Source organism: Acipenser ruthenus, chromosome 13, assembly GCF_902713425.1.
Source record: "Acipenser ruthenus chromosome 13, fAciRut3.2 maternal haplotype, whole genome shotgun sequence".
Taxonomy (NCBI): Eukaryota; Metazoa; Chordata; class Actinopteri; order Acipenseriformes; family Acipenseridae; genus Acipenser; species Acipenser ruthenus.
Window position 1 is genome coordinate 814,389 of NC_081201.1, and position 17,537 is coordinate 831,925.

Here is a 17,537-nt window from a genome sequence, read left to right on the forward strand (position 1 = left end):
TGCCAGGGCGAGGTGTAAATATTACCACCTGTATGAAATGGTGTGGCAGCAATGCAATACAAATCTCAAAGCCACAGTGTTGTGACTATACTTCTCACGTTATTAGAGTAATATAGTAGCATCTTAAGGCATCTTGTTTTATGCTGTAATAAATGAGTCCACATGCATGCTTATTCAATATAAAATGTTTTATTATACAGTGGACCTTGTTTACAGTAATTCCAGCTGTTCATGTATAATGAGAGTATCGTACTGCACACTCCTATACATTACTTTGCCCTTTTCTTTGTCCGAATAGATCAATATATTTTCTGTTACCATTACAGCTCAAAGGGGTCCCACTTACTGAGAATGTACGGCAGTGTCATATTTCTCACTACTTTTCCTCTTACGAAAAAAAATGGCAAAAACATGTCCCTGCTAAACCAATGATCACAAATGATACAGACATTTCTGCAGTTGTATCTGTCAGCAGTATTACAGTGGAGGTCCTTTGTCCATGTTGGATTGTTATCACAAAGTGATTTGTATAGTGACTTGTATATCTCAGTCCCCCTCTGGGAATACATGAATACATGGCAAGCTTAATAATAACACTGAATGCAGTGTCCTCAGAGTGGGTTTTTATTCATGCGTTTCACACGCAGTGCTCAAGGCAGCCGCAGTCCACGCGCTGCACGTCCCCGTGGACAGCGGCGATATCGTCCAGCGTGAATACCGTCCCTCGCGGCAGGCCCTTCCCGGTGGCTATCCCAGACACCTCCCCGGGGGTCAGGGCTCGATTCCACACTGTGAACCCAGCCAGGCTGCCCACGAAGGACTCGGCCATGTCGAACCCCCCTCCCACCAAGTCCTGCTCCTGTCCCAGGACCAGAGACCCCCCCGACGGGACCTCGTACCCCTTCTGGAACTTGGACCCGGCCGCGGACAGCCTCCGGTCAACGTAGTACCAGTATTTGCCCTCGATGGACGACCAGATGACGCAGAGATGGTGCCACCCGCGGTCCAGCAGCGGGCCGACAGGCAGCTCGCGGAAGGCAGGGTCTCCGATGACGAAGTGCATGCTGCTCTGCGGGGCGCTGGAGTTGCGGCCGTGCAGCACCAGCTTGTTGTCGTTCTCCTCTGTGGCGTAGGACAGCAGGGTGCCCAGGTAGCCGGCCCCGGTCCGCAGCCAGGTGCACACAGACAGCTCGTGAAGCTCCGCGGGGAACCCCTTCGTGAAGGTGACGTAGTTCTCAGTGGAGGCGTTGGGGAAGACCAGCATCGACTTCACGTTGCATACTGGGGAAAAAAAAAACAGGATGGAGCAGACTGCTTTCTTTCATCATTCAGGACTAGCAGCATTGAAACAGGCGCTCTTCCACCATATTTAACCCTGACCTTTTAGACTTCCTGCTTCTAAGATCGTGCTCGCCAGTGCCTTCATTATTACTCAGCTGAACCTTGAGTTGCTGTCTGTGATAGAGTGTATTCGAAGTTATACTGTAGATTAATTATTCCTACTTCAAACACATTGGAACAATCAAGGTGAGCTATTCCACTTCTGAAGGCTGGCATGGCTGGCATGCAGGAGGTGGTCACCCCCACTTCAAATGCATTCTCAGTGAAACGGGAACCTTCTGAAGCTAATTCTGGCTCTGTTACGAGTGCAGAGCAGAGCACACCCTCCCCACTCAAGAGCTTTCCAGTGAAACTCCAGAAGCACGCGCTGCACAATGCAATATGTAAAGGGAAAAGCAGCACTGTTGGTTTCATATTCAATACGTATCCTGCCTACAGCAATCCCTTTAACACAAGTGCCATTTATTGCCTCTATTTTTTCTATGTAAGCCAACCTGATTGTGCTAACGTGCTACCTCTGCTCTGCAATGCTGTTAGTACTGTGCCATGCCCGACACCTGTCCTCTGCCATGCTGTCAGTACCATGCCATACCCCTCTGCCATGCTGTCAGTACCATGCCATACCCCTCTGCCATGCTGTCAGTACCATGCCATACCTGACACCTCTGCTCTGCTATGCTGTCAGTACCATGCCATACCCCTCTGCCATGCTGTCAGTACCATGCCATACCCCTCTGCCATGCTGTCAGTACCATGCCATACCCCTCTGCCATGCTGTCAGTACCATGCCATACCCCTCTGCCATGCTGTCAGTACCATGCCATACCCCTCTGCCATGCTGTCAGTACCATGCCATACCCCTCTGCCATGCTGTCAGTACCATGCCATACCCCTCTGCCATGCTGTCAGTACCATGCCATACCCGACATCTCTGCTCTGCCATGCCGTGCTTCTACTTCAATGGAAGAGTAACTATGGAGTTGAGAGATTTAATAAACTATCCCACTATCCCAGACCTCCGACTTCAGTTGCTATTGTGGGAGGTAAAACGATACCCCTGCTTCTTCGGGACTCTGTACTTGTAAAGGTTTTTACTCTGTTTCTATTTGGGGGTGGAGGGTTGATTCACATGCATAAATACAGCTTCACTGCTCTTGTAAACACTGGGAGGCATGTCTGCCTCCTGCAACACTACTCTGTATTTAGCCAGATTGATGCAGATTATTTATTCAGGTGGTACGTACTCATGCCTGGCTTCTTGGGGGGCTCTTGCTGCTGTTGCCGAAGTATCTTGTGTCTCTGGAGGGGCGTGGGGAGGCCCTGGGTTTGCTGCAGAGGCTGTTTCACCTGGGTTTCCTTGACGGGCTGGGGTCTGAGCGCTGGAGTCCTGGGGGTCTGTCTCTCCTGAAGTTGCCTGCCCTTGAAATGCTTGACTTGGAGCTTCTTTCCAGGCTTCTGCTGCTTCTGCTGCTCCCCGTCTGTATCCTGAGTCTCAGTTGCTTTTCCTTCAGGCGTCTGGTTGGAGGAGTGCTGGGCTGAGGGTTCACTGGAGGAAAGGGCCTTGTTCTGCAAGGCGCTGCTCACCTGCTGCTCAAACCGCTCCACCTTGGCCTCCTGGCTTCTGAGAGCATCCTGCAGCCCCTGGAGGCCGGCCCGTGCCTGATCCCTGTCAGAGGAGAGGGAGCTGATCTGATCCCTCTGGTCCTGGAGCTCCTGGGTGAGGCTGGAGAGGACGGCGTCACGCTCCTTGTTGTCTCTCAGGGTCTGCTTGTTCTTCTCGTTCAGGGCTTTCTCCAGGGCGCTCACCTTGAGGTCCAGCTTCTTGCTTTTCTTCTGGAGCTTCTTGGTCCAGAACTTGAGGCTGTTGAGGTCGCTGGCGGCGGTGTCTTGGAAGCCGGTGATGGCCTGGGAGATGTTGGTGTACTGGTCTGTCAGCAGCAGGAAGCGCTCCTCAATGTTGTACGATATGTTGTAGTTGTCTGCGATTCCTTGAAGGCGCGTCAGAGTCAGCTCCTGGAACCTGCGGAACTGCATGACAAAGAGATTGAATCCATGGCTAGAAAACACCCCATAGTCCTACATGTTAGAAATATTAAAAGAAACGCAACAAATGTAATGACAAGCGTTTCCATTAATATTTCTGAAACTACTGTTTTAAAAAAAGATGCATTCTCGTTGAAAAGCTTGCCATGGAAGTTATGAAGTTTCTTTTAGAATTTTGAAAAGCTACTGTTTTTTAAATAAGAATCCTATTCATTAGTTTAATTCTGGTAATGATTGAAAAAAAGTCCTGTGTATGGAAGTTGTATTATAGGCTTATAATTACTGTAATAATTTTAATTTCCAAAAATAAAAAATAGCTTTTCTATGAATGTATTATAAACATATTAGTAACACAGATCACAGCTCCTCACTCAGTCTGGCACCCACCTGCTCCTCCAGCCTCCTCAGCCTCTCAAAGAAAGGTTTCCTCGTGCCCGCCTCGGCTTGCCCTGCCTGCTGCCCGGACCCACGCTGAGTACAGAGGCAGATCAGGAGCAGGAGCAGCCATGCCACCGTCCCGCAGCTTGGCATCGTCACACAGAGGGGCTGTCAGGAGCTGCCTGCCTGAGACTCACCAGCAAACTGCTCTGAGTGCAGGACTGGAAGCTGCTTTTATATTTGGAAGCGCTCTGGTCGCTCTGATTAATAGCTCTTCCCGTGACCCCAAAAGGAGTCTGCATTCCTCCCAGAGTGCAGAACGGAAACACAGAGGCCGAGCTTCAGCTGGACGAGCTCTGCAGGCTCCACTCGTGCTGCACGGCTCTCTTTCCACCTCCTTCACACACGCACAGGGAGGCTGTTACTGTGTGTGCACTGCCAGGACTGCAGGGCAGGAAACCGAGATATCCTTTATATAAATACTGCACCTCATGTCGATTGGATTTCATCTGCTTCTACCATCCAGGTGTTTAAAGAATTAGGAAGCATTCCAGTCTCCACACACAGCCCTTTCAATGCATCTCAGTCCATTATATAAAATACAATGCCACTGCCCCTAGTATACTGTATACAGCAGTACATCCTATAGTGTTTTGGGGTTTGGGGTTAGAACACTGCATTTGGTTGAAGCCTAGGCTGGTCTTTTTACAGTAGGGTCTAGTTTTACCCTCAACAGCTGCACAAGCACTGGAGCTCCCCTTTCCGAGAGATATTTTGATTTTCCTGGTGGGGTCACAGTGCAACGCGGACACCCTGAGAGGCAGTGGGAGGGTCACACTGTCTCTCACTGATCCACCCTGCGGACAGGCCTCAGAGGAGCATGCTGCAAGGTTTGCATTGTGACCAGCTCCTGAACTGGAGAGGGGTGTGATACAGAGGAGACACAATTCAGTGTTAGCAGCTGAACACGATTCTTTTTGATTCTTTGCAAATTGACGATTTTCTTGAAATAGTAATAATATGCAAATGGTAAGCATGCCCTAATAAAAGTGTCCTATAGTAAAAGCATAGTGAAAAAGAAGCATGGCAAAGCATGGGCAAACATGCTGAAGCTTATTAGATAACATGGTAAACTATGGTAAATCCATTACCAGGTTTCTTTCTGCAAACCTGTGTATCTCAATTCAGATCCATAACATCCACATACAGCATACAGTCGATTTTACAAGACATTCCTCTGACCTGCTCATCTGGGTGTCTCAAATCAGAAACTAGCTGTAGCAGCGTTTAGCCTGAGCCTGGTTGCAATCTTGCTGGCAGTCGCTGCTGTATATTTGAAAGCTTTTAATACTCCCAAATACTTACAGCTGCAGCCAAACTTCAGCCTCCAGATAGAGTGAGTTTGGCAGTCTCTTAGAAGAGAAAACATATCTGTAAATGTTTCCAAAACTAGAAGTCCAGGATGTCAGATTAACAGCCCCCGCGTGGAACAAAGGTACCTCTTGTTAGAATTGCATGGAACAGTTTATTGTCTTTTAACAAGCCACTGGTTCAAACAGGAAAACGCTCCAATGGAATGGAAGAGTTCTACCGCCCTCTGGCGCTCAAATTGGAACACTGCGGGTAAAATCTGTAATATTTCCAGTAGAGGGCGATATGCAGCACGCATTGAGATTTGTTCAAGCCCTGTCTGTCTTGTCTTCGCCCAGTCCTTTTTCGAGTCGGTTTCCTGCACAGACGCTGCTGTTATTGGAGAGAGAAAAAAAAGAAACATGGCAACTTTACTGAAGCATTCTGCAAAGTACGCCTTCTCAGGTATGTGCTATAAAAACAAAAGTTGACGAAAGATTAAAAGTAGCCTTTAAAACAATGACTGCATTTCATATTAACTCGCTTAATTGATTGGTCACCTGTTTTCTTCCCCAGGCGTGTTATCAAACTAGGTGATAGTGTTTAGAAATTAGGACAAAGGTCAACACCGGACAACATATTGACTATTTAATTTGCATGCAGGCTATGTTATAGGGCTACAGAGACGCTATATTAAATGTTTAAGTAAATAAATACAGTATATTTATATACCATAAATGATAATGTTTTGCAGAGCTACAGAAGTTTATAGTGATAGCTGCCTTTTTAAAGGTGTTATCGAGTTATGATCAAGACATACAGATCTAGTCGTAGTTCGTTGCAAAATGCTACTCTCAGCTGCTGCAGTAGGCAAGCTTTTAAAAAGGTGCAGCCATTGCTGTAGTGATGTAAGTATTCGGTTAAGCCAAGGTTTCGCTAATATAACTTTTTTTTTTTCTTATTCCTCTTTAAATTGCATTTAGAAACCATCGAGTAAGCATAACAAACTCAAGACATACTTCATGCATACGCAGTGAAGCAAGCTGATGAATAATTATAGCACAACAACAAATAATTGTTCTAATTGTGTGTCTAAATGTTGCTTTGCCCCTCCAGCTGTGAAGTGTGTGCAGGTTTGGTTGCTCTGGTGTGACTGTGTCTGTGTTGCAGGGAGACTGTAGGTTTGGGTGCTCTGATCTGATCTTGCTCTGTGTCTGTGTTGCAGGGAGACTGGCCCGCCTGGGTGTGCACAGCAGGCATGGGGGCCTCCAGTGTCTGCAGCCCTGTCTCCTCCCACACCAGAGGAGCGCCTCCACCAGCAGCAAGATCCTGGTAGAGATGGACGACAGCACAGGTAAATACCCTGCACCTGAGAACAGAGGGGCGGCCTGTCTCTGTCTGTCTGTGTGATGGGCGACAGCACAGGTAAGTACCAGCTGCACGACCCCTGCACCTGAGAACCGTCTGTCTGATTGATCCTGAGAGGAGTTGAGTTTGTTCCGTAGTAAACGGCTGTATCTTAAGGACCTGCTTTTCCAGCTTCTATAAAAGCTTGCATTGAGATTTTGCTACAGGGAGCTCGGTGTGCATGCCACTGTGTAAACCGGCTTTGAGACAGCCTTGTTTGGTCCGTTATATTCTAGATCAGCTCTGTTTAATTTAGATCTACGTTCACTTGTGCAGGAATTTGTAATAATTATTATTGTTCAGCCCATGAACTTTGTCCTGCCACTAATGAAGCTTGTTGTAGGTGACATTTTAAAGCAGTTTTCACCATGTGAATAACTTGATTTGAGCTACTTAGTGAACATTGCTTAACCTTTCCCTTACACCTAGCTGTTGAAAAGTTTACTGATTTTCTGTGAGCTTTATCAGTATTACTGTGGGAGAGACAGGGTTTGTTAGTTTTCAATTGGAGCGTCTGAAGCACAGGGCAGCAATGTGGTGTGCTCAAGGTCGTGTGCCCTGTCCTGTGCTGGCAGCAGTGTGGTGTGCTCAAGGTCGTGTGCCATGCCCCGTGCTGGCAGCAGTGTGGTGTGCTCAAGGTCGTGTGCCCTGTCCCGTGCTGGCAGCAGTGTGGTGTGCTCAGGGTCGTGTGCCCTGTCCCGTGCTGGCAGCAGTGTGGTGTGCTCAGGGTCGTGTGCCCTGTCCCATGCTGGCAACAGTGTGGTGTGCTCAGGGTCGTGTGCCCTGTCCCGTGCTGGCAGCAGTGTGGTGTGCTCAGGGTCGTGTGCCCTGTCCCGTGCTGGCAGCAGTGTGGTGTGCTCAAGGTCGTGTGCCCTGTCCTGTGCTGGCAGCAGTGTGGTGTGCTCAAGGTCGTGTGCCATGCCCCGTGCTGGCAGCAGTGTGGTGTGCTCAAGGTCGTGTGCCCTGTCCCGTGCTGGCAGCAGTGTGGTGTGCTCAGGGTCGTGTGCCCTGTCCCGTGCTGGCAGCAGTGTGGTGTGCTCAGGGTCGTGTGCCCTGTCCCGTGCTGGCAGCAGTGTGGTGTGCTCAAGGTCGTGTGCCATGCCCCGTGCTGGCAGCAGTGTGGTGTGCTCAGGGTCGTGTGCCCTGTCCCATGCTGGCAACAGTGTGGTGTGCTCAGGGTCGTGTGCCCTGTCCCGTGCTGGCAGCAGTGTGGTGTGCTCAGGGTCGTGTGCCCTGTCCCGTGCTGGCAGCAGTGTGGTGTGCTCAAGGTCGTGTGCCATGCCCCGTGCTGGCAGCAGTGTGGTGTGCTCAAGGTCGTGTGCCCTGTCCCGTGCTGGCAGCAGTGTGGTGTGCTCAGGGTCGTGTGCCATGCCCCGTGCTGGCAGCAGTGTGGTGTGCTCAGGGTCGTGTGCCATGCCCCGTGCTGGCAGCAGTGTGGTGTGCTCAAGGTCGTGTGCCCTGTCCCGTGCTGGCAGCAGTGTGGTGTGCTCGAGGTTGTGTGCCCTGTCCCGTGCTGGCAGCAGTGTGGTGTGCTCAAGGTCGTGTGCCCTGTCCCGTGCTGGCAGCAGTGTGGTGTGCTCGAGGTTGTGTGCCCTGTCCCGTGCTGGCAGCAGGGCGCTCCAGTGACTCTCTGCCCTGTGCTCCTGTTCCAGGCATCGCTGTTCTAACGATGAAGAGCCCTCCTGTGAACAGCCTCAGCCTGGACTTCCTGACCGAGTTCTCAATCAGCCTGGAGAAGCTGGAGCTGGACCGGGGCTGCAGGGGAGTCATCCTCACCTCCGTACGTGAGCAGCCCAGCGCAGGAGATCTCAGTGAATACATGCAGGGAGATGGGATCTGATCCTCATCTCAGTGAATACATGCAGGGAGATGGGATCTGATCCTCATCTCAGTGAATACATGCAGGGAGATGGGATCTGATCCGCATCTCAGTGAATACATGCAGGGAGATGGGATCTGATCCTCATCTCAGTGAATACATGCAGGGAGATCAGATCTGATCCTCATCTCAGTGAATACATGCAGGGAGATGGGATCTGATCCTCATCTCAGTGAATACATGCAGGGAGATGGGATCTGATCCACATCTCAGTGAATACATGCAGGGAGATGGGATCTGATCCTCATCTCAGTGAATACATGCAGGGAGATGGGATCTGATCCTCATCTCAGTGAATACATGCAGGGAGATGGGATCTGATCCGCATCTCAGTGAATACATGCAGGGAGATGGGATCTGATCCTCATCTCAGTGAATACATGCAGGGAGATCAGATCTGATCCTCATCTCAGTGAATACATGCAGGGAGATGGGATCTGATCCGCATCTCAGTGAATACATGCAGGGAGATGGGATCTGATCCTCATCTCAGTGAATACATGCAGGGAGATGGGATCTGATCCTCATCTCAGTGAATACATGCAGGGAGATGGGATCTGATCCTCATCTCAGTGAATACATGCAGGGAGATGGGATCTGATCCTCATCTCAGTGAATACATGCAGGGAGATGGGATCTGATCCTCATCTCAGTGAATACATGCAGGGAGATGGGATCTCATCCTCATCTCAGTGAATACATGCAGGGAGATGGGATCTCATCCTCATCTCAGTGAATACATGCAGGGAGATGGGATCTGATCCGCATCTCAGTGAATACATGCAGGGAGATGGGATCTGATCCTCATCTCAGTGAATACATGCAGGGAGATGGGATCTGATCCACATCTCAGTGAATACATGCAGGGAGATGGGATCTGATCCTCATCTCAGTGAATACATGCAGGGAGATGGGATCTGATCCTCATCTCAGTGAATACATGCAGGGAGATGGGATCTCATCCTCATCTCAGTGAATACATGCAGGGAGATGGGATCTGATCCGCATCTCAGTGAATACATGCAGGGAGATGGGATCTGATCCTCATCTCAGTGAATACATGCAGGGAGATGGGATCTCATCCTCATCTCAGTGAATACATGCAGGGAGATGGGATCTGATCCTCATCTCGGTGAATACATGCAGGGAGATGGGATCTGATCCTCATCTCAGTGAATACATGCAGGGAGATGGGATCTGATCCTGCATCTCAGTGAATACATGCAGGGAGATGGGATCTCATCCTCATCTCAGTGAATACATGCAGGGAGATGGGATCTGATCCGCATCTCAGTGAATACATGCAGGGAGATGGGATCTGATCCTCATCTCAGTGAATACATGCAGGGAGATGGGATCTCATCCTCATCTCAGTGAATACATGCAGGGAGATGGGATCTCATCCTCATCTCAGTGAATACATGCAGGGAGATGGGATCTGATCCTGCATCTCAGTGAATACATGCAGGGAGATGGGATCTGATCCTGCATCTCAGTGAATACATGCAGGGAGATGGGATCTCATCCTCATCTCAGTGAATACATGCAGGGAGATGGGATCTGATCCGCATCTCAGTGAATACATGCAGGGAGATGGGATCTCATCCTCATCTCAGTGAATACATGCAGGGAGATGGGATCTGATCCTCATCTCGGTGAATACATGCACGCACTTAAACACTGAATATATACATGTATATATATATATATAATCACACACAGTACTGTGCAAGTTTTAGGCAGGTGTGAAAAAATGCTGTAAAGTAAGAATGCTTTCAAAAATAGACATGTTAATAGATTATATTTATCAATTAACTAAATGCAAAGTGAGTGAACAGAAGAAAAATCTAAATCAAATCTGTCTGGGATTACATGAAGAGAGAGAAGCAACTGAAGCTGCCTAAATCCACAGAAGAACTGTGGTTAGTTCTCCAAGATGTTTGGGCCAACCTACCTGCCGAGTTCCTTCAAAAACTGTGTGCAAGTGTACCTAGAAGAATTGATGCTGTTTTGAAGGCAAAGGGTGGTCACACCAAATATGGATTTGATTTAGATTTTTCTTCTGTTCACTCACTTTGCATTTTGTTAATTGATAAATATAAACTGTTAACATGTCTATTTTTGAAAGCATTCTTACTTTACAGCATTTTTTCACACCTGCCTAAAACTTTTGCACAGTACTGTATATATATATAATATGCATAATATATATATATTACATATCAAGATATGTTATCCATATAATTCATGGATCAGACTGCTATGCATTGGGAGTCTCATTTCTACCCCTGCTGTGTGTGTGTATGTGTGTCTCGCAGGCACTTCCGAAGATCTTCTCCGCAGGGCTGGACATCATGGAGATGTATGGGAAGAGCCCTGAGCATTGCGGGGAGTTCTGGAAAGCGGTGCAGGAGATGTGGCTCCGGCTGTACGGCTCCAGTATGATCACGATAGCAGCGATTAATGTAAGTGTGCTGATACGCTGAGCCAGTCACGCGGAGTGACAGTGGAGCAGGTGTTATATAGGGTGGGACTAGGGGTCCGTTCAACTGTAACCTGTAATAAATTGCAATAATTGTAATTGAATGCAATTGCAGCTGACATTGCTGCTGTAAATTGTAATTAATCCCAGGTCTGGTTTTGGGTTCAGTGATGTGAGGGTCTGTGGTTAAAAGGTTAGATTGTGATTAATCCCAGGTCTGGTTTTGGGTTCAGTGATGTGAGGGTCTGTGGTTAAAAGGTTTAATTGCATTGGTTTGTTTTCAGGGCTCCAGTCCCGCAGGAGGCTGTCTGATGGCCTTGGCTTGTGACTACAGAATTATGGCCGAAAACCCCAAATACAGCATCGGTTTGAATGAGACTCAGCTGGGCATTGTCGCCCCCTTCTGGTAAACGACAGAATTACATTCCTTACTTGCAGTATTATTTCACGCAAATGCTTTTTGGGGGACATATTTTAAATCACTTGTTGTGTTAACCCCGTTTTATTTCAAAATGTTTGTAATGAAACTAGCAAGAACTGTTCTAACTTGCAACCAAGATATTTTGTGATAGATTAGTCATATTCATCGTGTGTGTGTGCGTGTGTTGTGTGTTGTGTGTTGTGCGTGCGTGCGCGTGTTGTGTCCTGTGCGGTTTGTGAATGCGTTGATGGGTTTGTTTTGGCACCAGGTTCAAGGACACCCTGGTGAACACTGTTGGGAACAGAGCGGCTGAGCTCTCGCTGCAGCTGGGGCTCCTGTACAGCGCTCCCGACGCTCTCAGAACCGGCCTCGTGGATCTGCTGGTACCGGAGGACAAGGTCCTCAGCACAGCCTCCCAAACCATGACCCAGTGGTTAGCTATTCCAGGTGAGAATGCAATCGGCAGCAATCCTCGTGTTTCTTCAAGCTAAGTAGTCTTGACCCCAAAAGTTCACATGGTTCATTTGTCCCATAGCAGTGAATCGATGTTTTGTACATTGTGCCGATGTGAGTTTAAACTGGATTCCCTGGACCTGCTCAAACAGAGCCTGAACTCCAGTCCAGTGGGTTAAGCCGCGCTGTGCCGTTGCTGTAATTCCTTTTCTTTTCCTTCACTGCAGACCACGCCCGTCAGATCACCAAGTCCATGATGAGAAAGCCCACAGTCGACCGGCTGCTGGCCAGCAGGGAGCCCGACATCAACAACTTTGTGAGCTTCATCACCAAAGACTCAATCCAAAAGTCACTCCGGGTTTACATGGAGAGACTGAAACAGAGAAAACCCTAGAGGAGCACAGTGACGTGCACGCGACCGCTTCGTTAAACGAGCGTCTGTGAGATCTGTTCTGTTACTGTCATTACCAAATACACTCTTTACACCGAAAGCAAACAAAAAATAAGAAACTCAGTGCTGCAGTGTTTTATAGTTTTAGTAAATGTTTCAATTCCTGAAGTGGCTGATTTCTAGTGCCACTTTTTTTCTATAACCGATATATCTGTGCTTGTGCAGATTACAAATAAACCGTTGGTGACTGTTTGATATTACTTTATATGCATCTGAAAGAGCAACCACTCTGAAGCTCTCTCATGCAATCCACTGGCCATGGTTCTGAGTGAAGTTGTTGTCTTGTAATGGGTTATGTGTAGTGACCTGTAGTTATCAGTGTAGATACATAGAGATATATTACTAAGATAAGGCTGTATATAGTGTTCACAAACTGCACTTTGGCATTTTCTTTTGGTAACATTTTATTACCATCATTTAACACCTCTCTGTTATATATATCACTGGAGGGTTTCACACAGCAGCTTCCATCATGACTGAAGGATGACTTCGACTGGGAAATGGTCGCTGACAGCAAGAGCCTGCAAAATAAATCGATGCAATTGAATGAGTGTTTGGTTTTGCAATGAGCCAGGACTCCACTGAGTGCATGAATAAGAACGCTCTGGCTTTGCATAGCAGGTGTAACCATTGCAGGCTTTCCTAGCGTGACGAGGGGAGACAGCATGCACAACTTGGCTCTAGACAGAGCTGGTTTCAGAGCCCACTTCAAGGTAGCAGTCTGTCTGTGCAAAAATGACACCGCTCTTTCTGTGGTTAAGTATGGGTTTAGTAAATAAAAAAACAGCTAGGATATTTTTACTAGGCAGCAGCCTGGTGAAACTATCCCTCCTGTTCATGACAAAGCTACAGTAATATATTTGAGAATCTGACTCCTCTAGCCAGATCAGTGACATGGCCTTCCCTCACTTACACATTGAAGCTACAGACTGAACACGTGGCTGGTTGAGATACGAATGTGGAGAAATAGAAGCTCAAATCCCAATTGCATGGAGGCAGAGCTGCAGTAATATAAATGAGAAGAAAGGAAACCCTCACTTGATCTTGAGTTAATTTCAGTACTGTCTGGAAGTCGTAGACTATGGCAGAGCCAGGAGAGACGGCGTTCTTCATGGCTGATCCACTGGCAACGATCCTGTTTAATGCAAGTTCTAGTTAGTTAGACTTGTGATGGTTAATCAGAATAAAATCAGGTGTTTCTACCAGAGTAAGAATACAAAGGAGACTGTCATGTATTTGTGACTTCCAAATGACCCCATATAAGGACTAGAAGACAGTGTATTATCTGTCCCGATATGAGGTCACCATGCATGAAAGGCTTAATACAGAAGCTGCATCTCCTTGCTCAGTCAGTTTGAGTCCCTGACGGGGCAGAAAAGCAGCTCCCTCCAATAAAACCTCAACACTTTCTATGCATTTTAGTTTCCGTCCTGCCCCTGTGTCAGTCGGGTTAGCTTTCCGTCCTGCCCCTGTGTCAGAAGGGTTTGCTCCCCGTCTGCCCTCCGTACCTGTCGTACGGGCACTGTGTGTGGGTGACGGTGGTGTCTGCACTGTCTGGGATGAGCCACTGGAACTGGGGGTCCGTGCGCAGCCTGATCTGGGGCCATTGGGAGGACGTCACGTAGGAGCAGCCAGCATTGAAGTCTCCCATCAGCAGGATGTTCTGCAACACAAGAGTACACGCCCGTCACCACGTGAACAGAGAAAGCAGCGTGGGGATGAAGGAGCAAGCCTGGGGTTGAATAAAACCACATCGCTTACGTCTGTCTGCCACCGTGAGACCAAATCCGTGCACACATCGTAGAGAGCGTCGATTTCCTGCACGGCAGCGCTGGGAGAGGTGTGCTGGGGTATGATGGCAAACTCTCTGACAGCTGCAGGGAAGCAGGACAGGCGATCGATCACACTGTATAATACACTTCTTACAGAAACATGTCTAATCACAAGGTGGTGTAGCGCTCGTCAGCAGTTGCTGAGCAGGTGGTCAAAAAAAAAACCGAATACATGAACAAAATAAAGGTTGGAGAATGAATCTACTGCATTGAAGCAGGCCCAGTGCAGCAGGTACCTGAGTGAGGAGAGGAGAACTTCACCACGAAAGGTTCTCTGTTGAAGGTGTCGCTGCCACAGGGCTCGCATCCGTCGTCATATTGATAGCTGTCAATCACCATCGCCCTTTCCTCTCTGACAGGAAAACAACAATCTGCTTTAATGCAGGGGTGGAAATGCATCTCCCGGTGCATAGCAGTTTGATCCATTCCTGGTTTTACTAGGAGTTTAATAGGAACACACCTGGGCTTGTTACTATACCTGCACGCTGGGGCTAATCGAGCTCATAGTAAAACCTGGAATGGGTGACACTGCTATGCAATAGGAGTCATTCCTATCTCTGTAGTGACAGTAGTCAGCGATGCTCTGCTGCTGCATTGCTTTGATGATGAAACATCAGCACTATGTTTCAGAAGGTGATATGAAAAGAAGCACTGTCAAGACAGCGGGTACACTTTTAGAAGCTGCCAATATGTATGCTTACCTCAAACACCTCACATACGTCTTAAAAGGATTCGCTCCTCGTCTACTTCAGCCTGGCTGTGTAAGCTATAACTGTGGGCAGAATTCCTACCAGAACTCAATTATTAATCAGTTTTTTTTTTTGTTTGTTTTTTTTAATCTATAGATCATTCCCATCGCATACTGAAGGCTTTGCCGCACAGCCAATTCTTTTTTAACACAATTTCTAACACAATTGCATTTTTAAATTCGATGATGTGTTAAAACTTTGACAGATCCTGTTTGGTACTTGAATTATACTACCATTTAAGCCCATTTACCTTTCTAAAAAACTGCACACTGGTGCCAGTAGCCTCTGTAAAACCCAGTGTGGCAGACGGCATGACTTGTGTAGCCTGGCTCTGTACAGATAACTCTGCAGAGAATGGTTGGCAGCTCCTAGTCAATAGAGCAGAGCCAGTGAGCGAGGGCACGTGTACCTGTAGATGAAGAGGTAGCGCTCCGTGTAAGTGCTGCGTCCCAGCGGATCACTCACTATGTGACGGTAAACATGCTGGGATCCACTGGAGGAAAGGAGGAGAAGAGCTTGTTAGCCAGTGCTGATTCGGACAGAGTGGTTTAAACTGCAGCACAAGCTAGATCATTCAAACAGAATCTCTGCATGGGGACTGACTGCAGCTCTGTGACTAGATGCACACGCCCTGTCCTGTAAGGTATGAAGTTTGTGTGCAGGGTCTCTGTTACTGTATAAGAGATGTCATCTCGTGCAGTTTACCAGTGGCTGGTTGATTTCTTATTGTGTGTGAGGGTTACAATGTACTGTCTTGTATCCATTGCAACTTGCTGCCAGGTGTTGCGCAGGAAAGATGAGCTCTCACCTGTTGAGTTTTCTCATGAGGGTGTTTGTGGCAGACAGGTCACTATCACGCACTTCCTGAATGAGCACGATGTCATACCTCTGCACAACCTATCAATACACAGATCACATCACATCAAATAAAGACGTTTCTGCTGTTCTCACTGTCTCCGCAAACTATGAATTCGACGTGCCACAAAATCCGATTGCATGAAACGAGAGCATGTGCAATTCAAGAGAGGAATAAGAACGACTAACAAAAAAACATACTCCTTGCAAGAAGGAACAGTTTTATACGATGTGTTTTTGTTTTTTAATGTTAAAATGATTCCTCTCTGCAAATGTTCCTTTGCCATCAAGCTAAATGCACACCCTGCAGTAAGTACGAATGTTAGTTTCAGTTTTAATACAAAGTGCCTGTGTATAATGGCTGTTTGCATGAAGACACCCTGCTCCACTTAGCACGCAGCAGAGTTCAGTATCAGAACCTCACCTTCACAATGATATCCATTAAAGTGGCATTGGATGCCTTACTGTCCCCGAAGGACCTGATGTTGAAGGCGCCTATCAGCAGTGAGCAGCCTGCTATCTCCACACAGGCCACCAGCAGCATTGTAACACGCAGCCCTCTCTGCAACATCCTGCAGCACACAGAGAAATACTGTACTGTACCACCACATGAGGACTGCACTGCACTGTACCACCACATGAGGACTGCACTGCACTGTACCACCACATGAGGCACTGCACTGTACCACCACATGAGGCACTGCACTGCACTGTACCACCACATGAGGACTGCACAGCACTGTACCACCACATGAGGTACTGCACTGCACTGTACCACCACATGAGGCACTGCACTGTACCACCACATGAGGCACTGCACTGCACTGTACCACCACATGAGGCACTGCACTGCACTGTACCACCACATGAGGCACTGCACTGCACTGTACCACCACATGAGGCACTGCACTGCACTGTACCACCACATGAGGCACTGCACTGCACTGTACCACCACATGAGGCACTGCACTGCACTGTACCACCACATGAGGCACTGCACTGTACCACCACAAGGACTTCACTGTACCGTACCACCACATGAGGTGCTGCACTGCACTGTACCACCACATGAGGACTGTACCACCACATGAGGCACTGTACTGTACCACCACATGAAGCACTGCACTGTACCGTACCACCACATGAAGCACTGCACTGTACCACCACGTGAAGCACTGCACTGCACTGTACCGTACCACCACATGAGGCACTGCACTGTACCACCCCATGAAGCACTGCACTGTACCACCACATGAAGCACTGCACTGTACCACCACATGAAGCACTGCACTGCACTGTACCACCACATGAAGCACTGCACTGTACCGTACCACCACATGAAGCACTGCACCTTATTATCTACCTGGATTCCTGTCCTGTCCTCTTCGGTATTGCCAGCAGCGATGGGGAACTACCTCATGATCTGGTTGTGGTGCTTTTTATACACTGTGGCCTTTAGTGACACCTGCCCATGCAAGGGCACTTCTTGGAAAATATGATAAGGGTAGGAAATAAACCATGTTTGTTCAGCTACACACACAGCAGTGAAAACAAAACAAAAAAACACAAACAGACGGCGTGGACGTGCATGTAACCGACTCTGTCTATAGCTGGAAGTGTTGGTGAGAGGCCAGCTGTAACCACCTCCTGCTACATAAAGAAGGCAACATTACGACAAAAAAGCCTGGACTGCCCCAAGTAAGAATTCGTCAAACTGTTTGAATCCAGATGTCACTTTAATCTACTTCATGGTACAGCGTCCCTTGCTGTGAGGTCATCTGCTGTCCAGAAGGTCAAGGTTAAAGATGTAATAAGGCATCACTGTATTTCAGGATTTTACTACCTTGTAATATATGATTTATAAAGCATCCATAGAAGAAAACAGTTGGTATTTGT

The 17,537-nt window shown here is 47.9% G+C and overlaps 4 protein-coding genes across 5 annotated transcripts; 2 read left to right on the forward strand and 2 right to left on the reverse strand.

The window, feature by feature from the left end:
• Positions 1-170: 170 nt before the first annotated feature.
• LOC117418582 (pentraxin-4) lies at positions 171-5,305 on the reverse strand. 2 transcript variants are annotated; one of them, XM_034031761.3, is made up of 4 exons: positions 5,005-5,305; positions 3,772-4,206; positions 2,586-3,369; positions 171-1,281 (listed from the first exon to the last, which is right to left on the reverse strand). In XM_034031761.3, the coding sequence occupies exons 2-4, from the start codon at positions 3,913-3,915 to the stop codon at positions 638-640; spliced, it is 1,572 nt and encodes a 523-aa protein (XP_033887652.3). In that variant the 5' UTR covers positions 3,916-4,206; positions 5,005-5,305; the 3' UTR covers positions 171-637. The 2 variants fall into 2 exon arrangements, with proteins under 2 accessions (XP_033887652.3, XP_058891355.1); XM_059035372.1 differs by having other exon boundaries at positions 3,772-5,305.
• Positions 5,306-5,437: 132 nt separating this feature from the next.
• Positions 5,438-12,397, forward strand: eci1 (enoyl-CoA delta isomerase 1). Its single transcript, XM_034030449.3, has 7 exons — positions 5,438-5,577; positions 6,338-6,466; positions 8,172-8,299; positions 10,717-10,863; positions 11,165-11,286; positions 11,570-11,748; positions 11,982-12,397. The coding sequence occupies exons 1-7, from the start codon at positions 5,535-5,537 to the stop codon at positions 12,146-12,148; spliced, it is 915 nt and encodes a 304-aa protein (XP_033886340.2). The 5' UTR covers positions 5,438-5,534; the 3' UTR covers positions 12,149-12,397.
• Positions 6,476-8,165, forward strand: LOC131740175 (keratin-associated protein 5-1-like). The gene has a single exon (XM_059035373.1). It carries the CDS (start codon positions 7,123-7,125, stop codon positions 8,143-8,145), a length of 1,023 nt encoding a protein of 340 aa, XP_058891356.1. The 5' UTR covers positions 6,476-7,122; the 3' UTR covers positions 8,146-8,165.
• A 128-nt stretch (positions 12,398-12,525) lies between the features above and the next one.
• On the reverse strand, positions 12,526-16,196 carry dnase1 (deoxyribonuclease I). Its single transcript, XM_034030450.2, has 8 exons — positions 16,066-16,196; positions 15,595-15,683; positions 15,196-15,279; positions 14,274-14,389; positions 13,967-14,079; positions 13,714-13,868; positions 13,244-13,340; positions 12,526-12,726 (listed from the first exon to the last, which is right to left on the reverse strand). The coding sequence occupies exons 1-8, from the start codon at positions 16,183-16,185 to the stop codon at positions 12,676-12,678; spliced, it is 825 nt and encodes a 274-aa protein (XP_033886341.1). The 5' UTR covers positions 16,186-16,196; the 3' UTR covers positions 12,526-12,675.
• Positions 16,197-17,537: the final 1,341 nt, after the last annotated feature.

What these genes read in the sequence shown, in the direction of transcription:
- eci1 (XM_034030449.3), top strand. Translation starts at nt 5,535, where the DNA reads ATGGCAACTTTACTGAAGCATTCTGCAAAGTACGCCTTCTCAG. An exon ending in GGGGAGTCATCCTCACCTCC is followed by an intron (nt 8,300 to 10,716) that starts GTACGTGAGCAG and finishes TGTGTCTCGCAG; the next exon opens with GCACTTCCGAAGATCTTCTC. An exon ending in TCACGATAGCAGCGATTAAT is followed by an intron (nt 10,864 to 11,164) that starts GTAAGTGTGCTG and finishes GTTTGTTTTCAG; the next exon opens with GGCTCCAGTCCCGCAGGAGG.
- LOC131740175 (XM_059035373.1), top strand. Translation starts at nt 7,123, where the DNA reads ATGCCCCGTGCTGGCAGCAGTGTGGTGTGCTCAAGGTCGTGTGCCCTG.
- dnase1 (XM_034030450.2), bottom strand. Translation starts at nt 16,185, where the DNA reads ATGCTGCTGGTGGCCTGTGTGGAGATAGCAGGCTGCTCACTGCTGATA. An exon ending in CGCTACCTCTTCATCTACAG is followed by an intron (nt 14,390 to 15,195) that starts GTACACGTGCCC and finishes TTTTCCTGTCAG; the next exon opens with AGAGGAAAGGGCGATGGTGA. An exon ending in GTTCTCCTCTCCTCACTCAG is followed by an intron (nt 14,080 to 14,273) that starts GTACCTGCTGCA and finishes GCTTCCCTGCAG; the next exon opens with CTGTCAGAGAGTTTGCCATC.
- LOC117418582 (XM_034031761.3), bottom strand. Translation starts at nt 3,915, where the DNA reads ATGCCAAGCTGCGGGACGGTGGCATGGCTGCTCCTGCTCCTGATCTGC. An exon ending in TGAGGAGGCTGGAGGAGCAG is followed by an intron (nt 3,370 to 3,771) that starts GTGGGTGCCAGA and finishes TTTGTCATGCAG; the next exon opens with TTCCGCAGGTTCCAGGAGCT. An exon ending in CCCCAAGAAGCCAGGCATGA is followed by an intron (nt 1,282 to 2,585) that starts GTACGTACCACC and finishes TTTTTTCCCCAG; the next exon opens with TATGCAACGTGAAGTCGATG.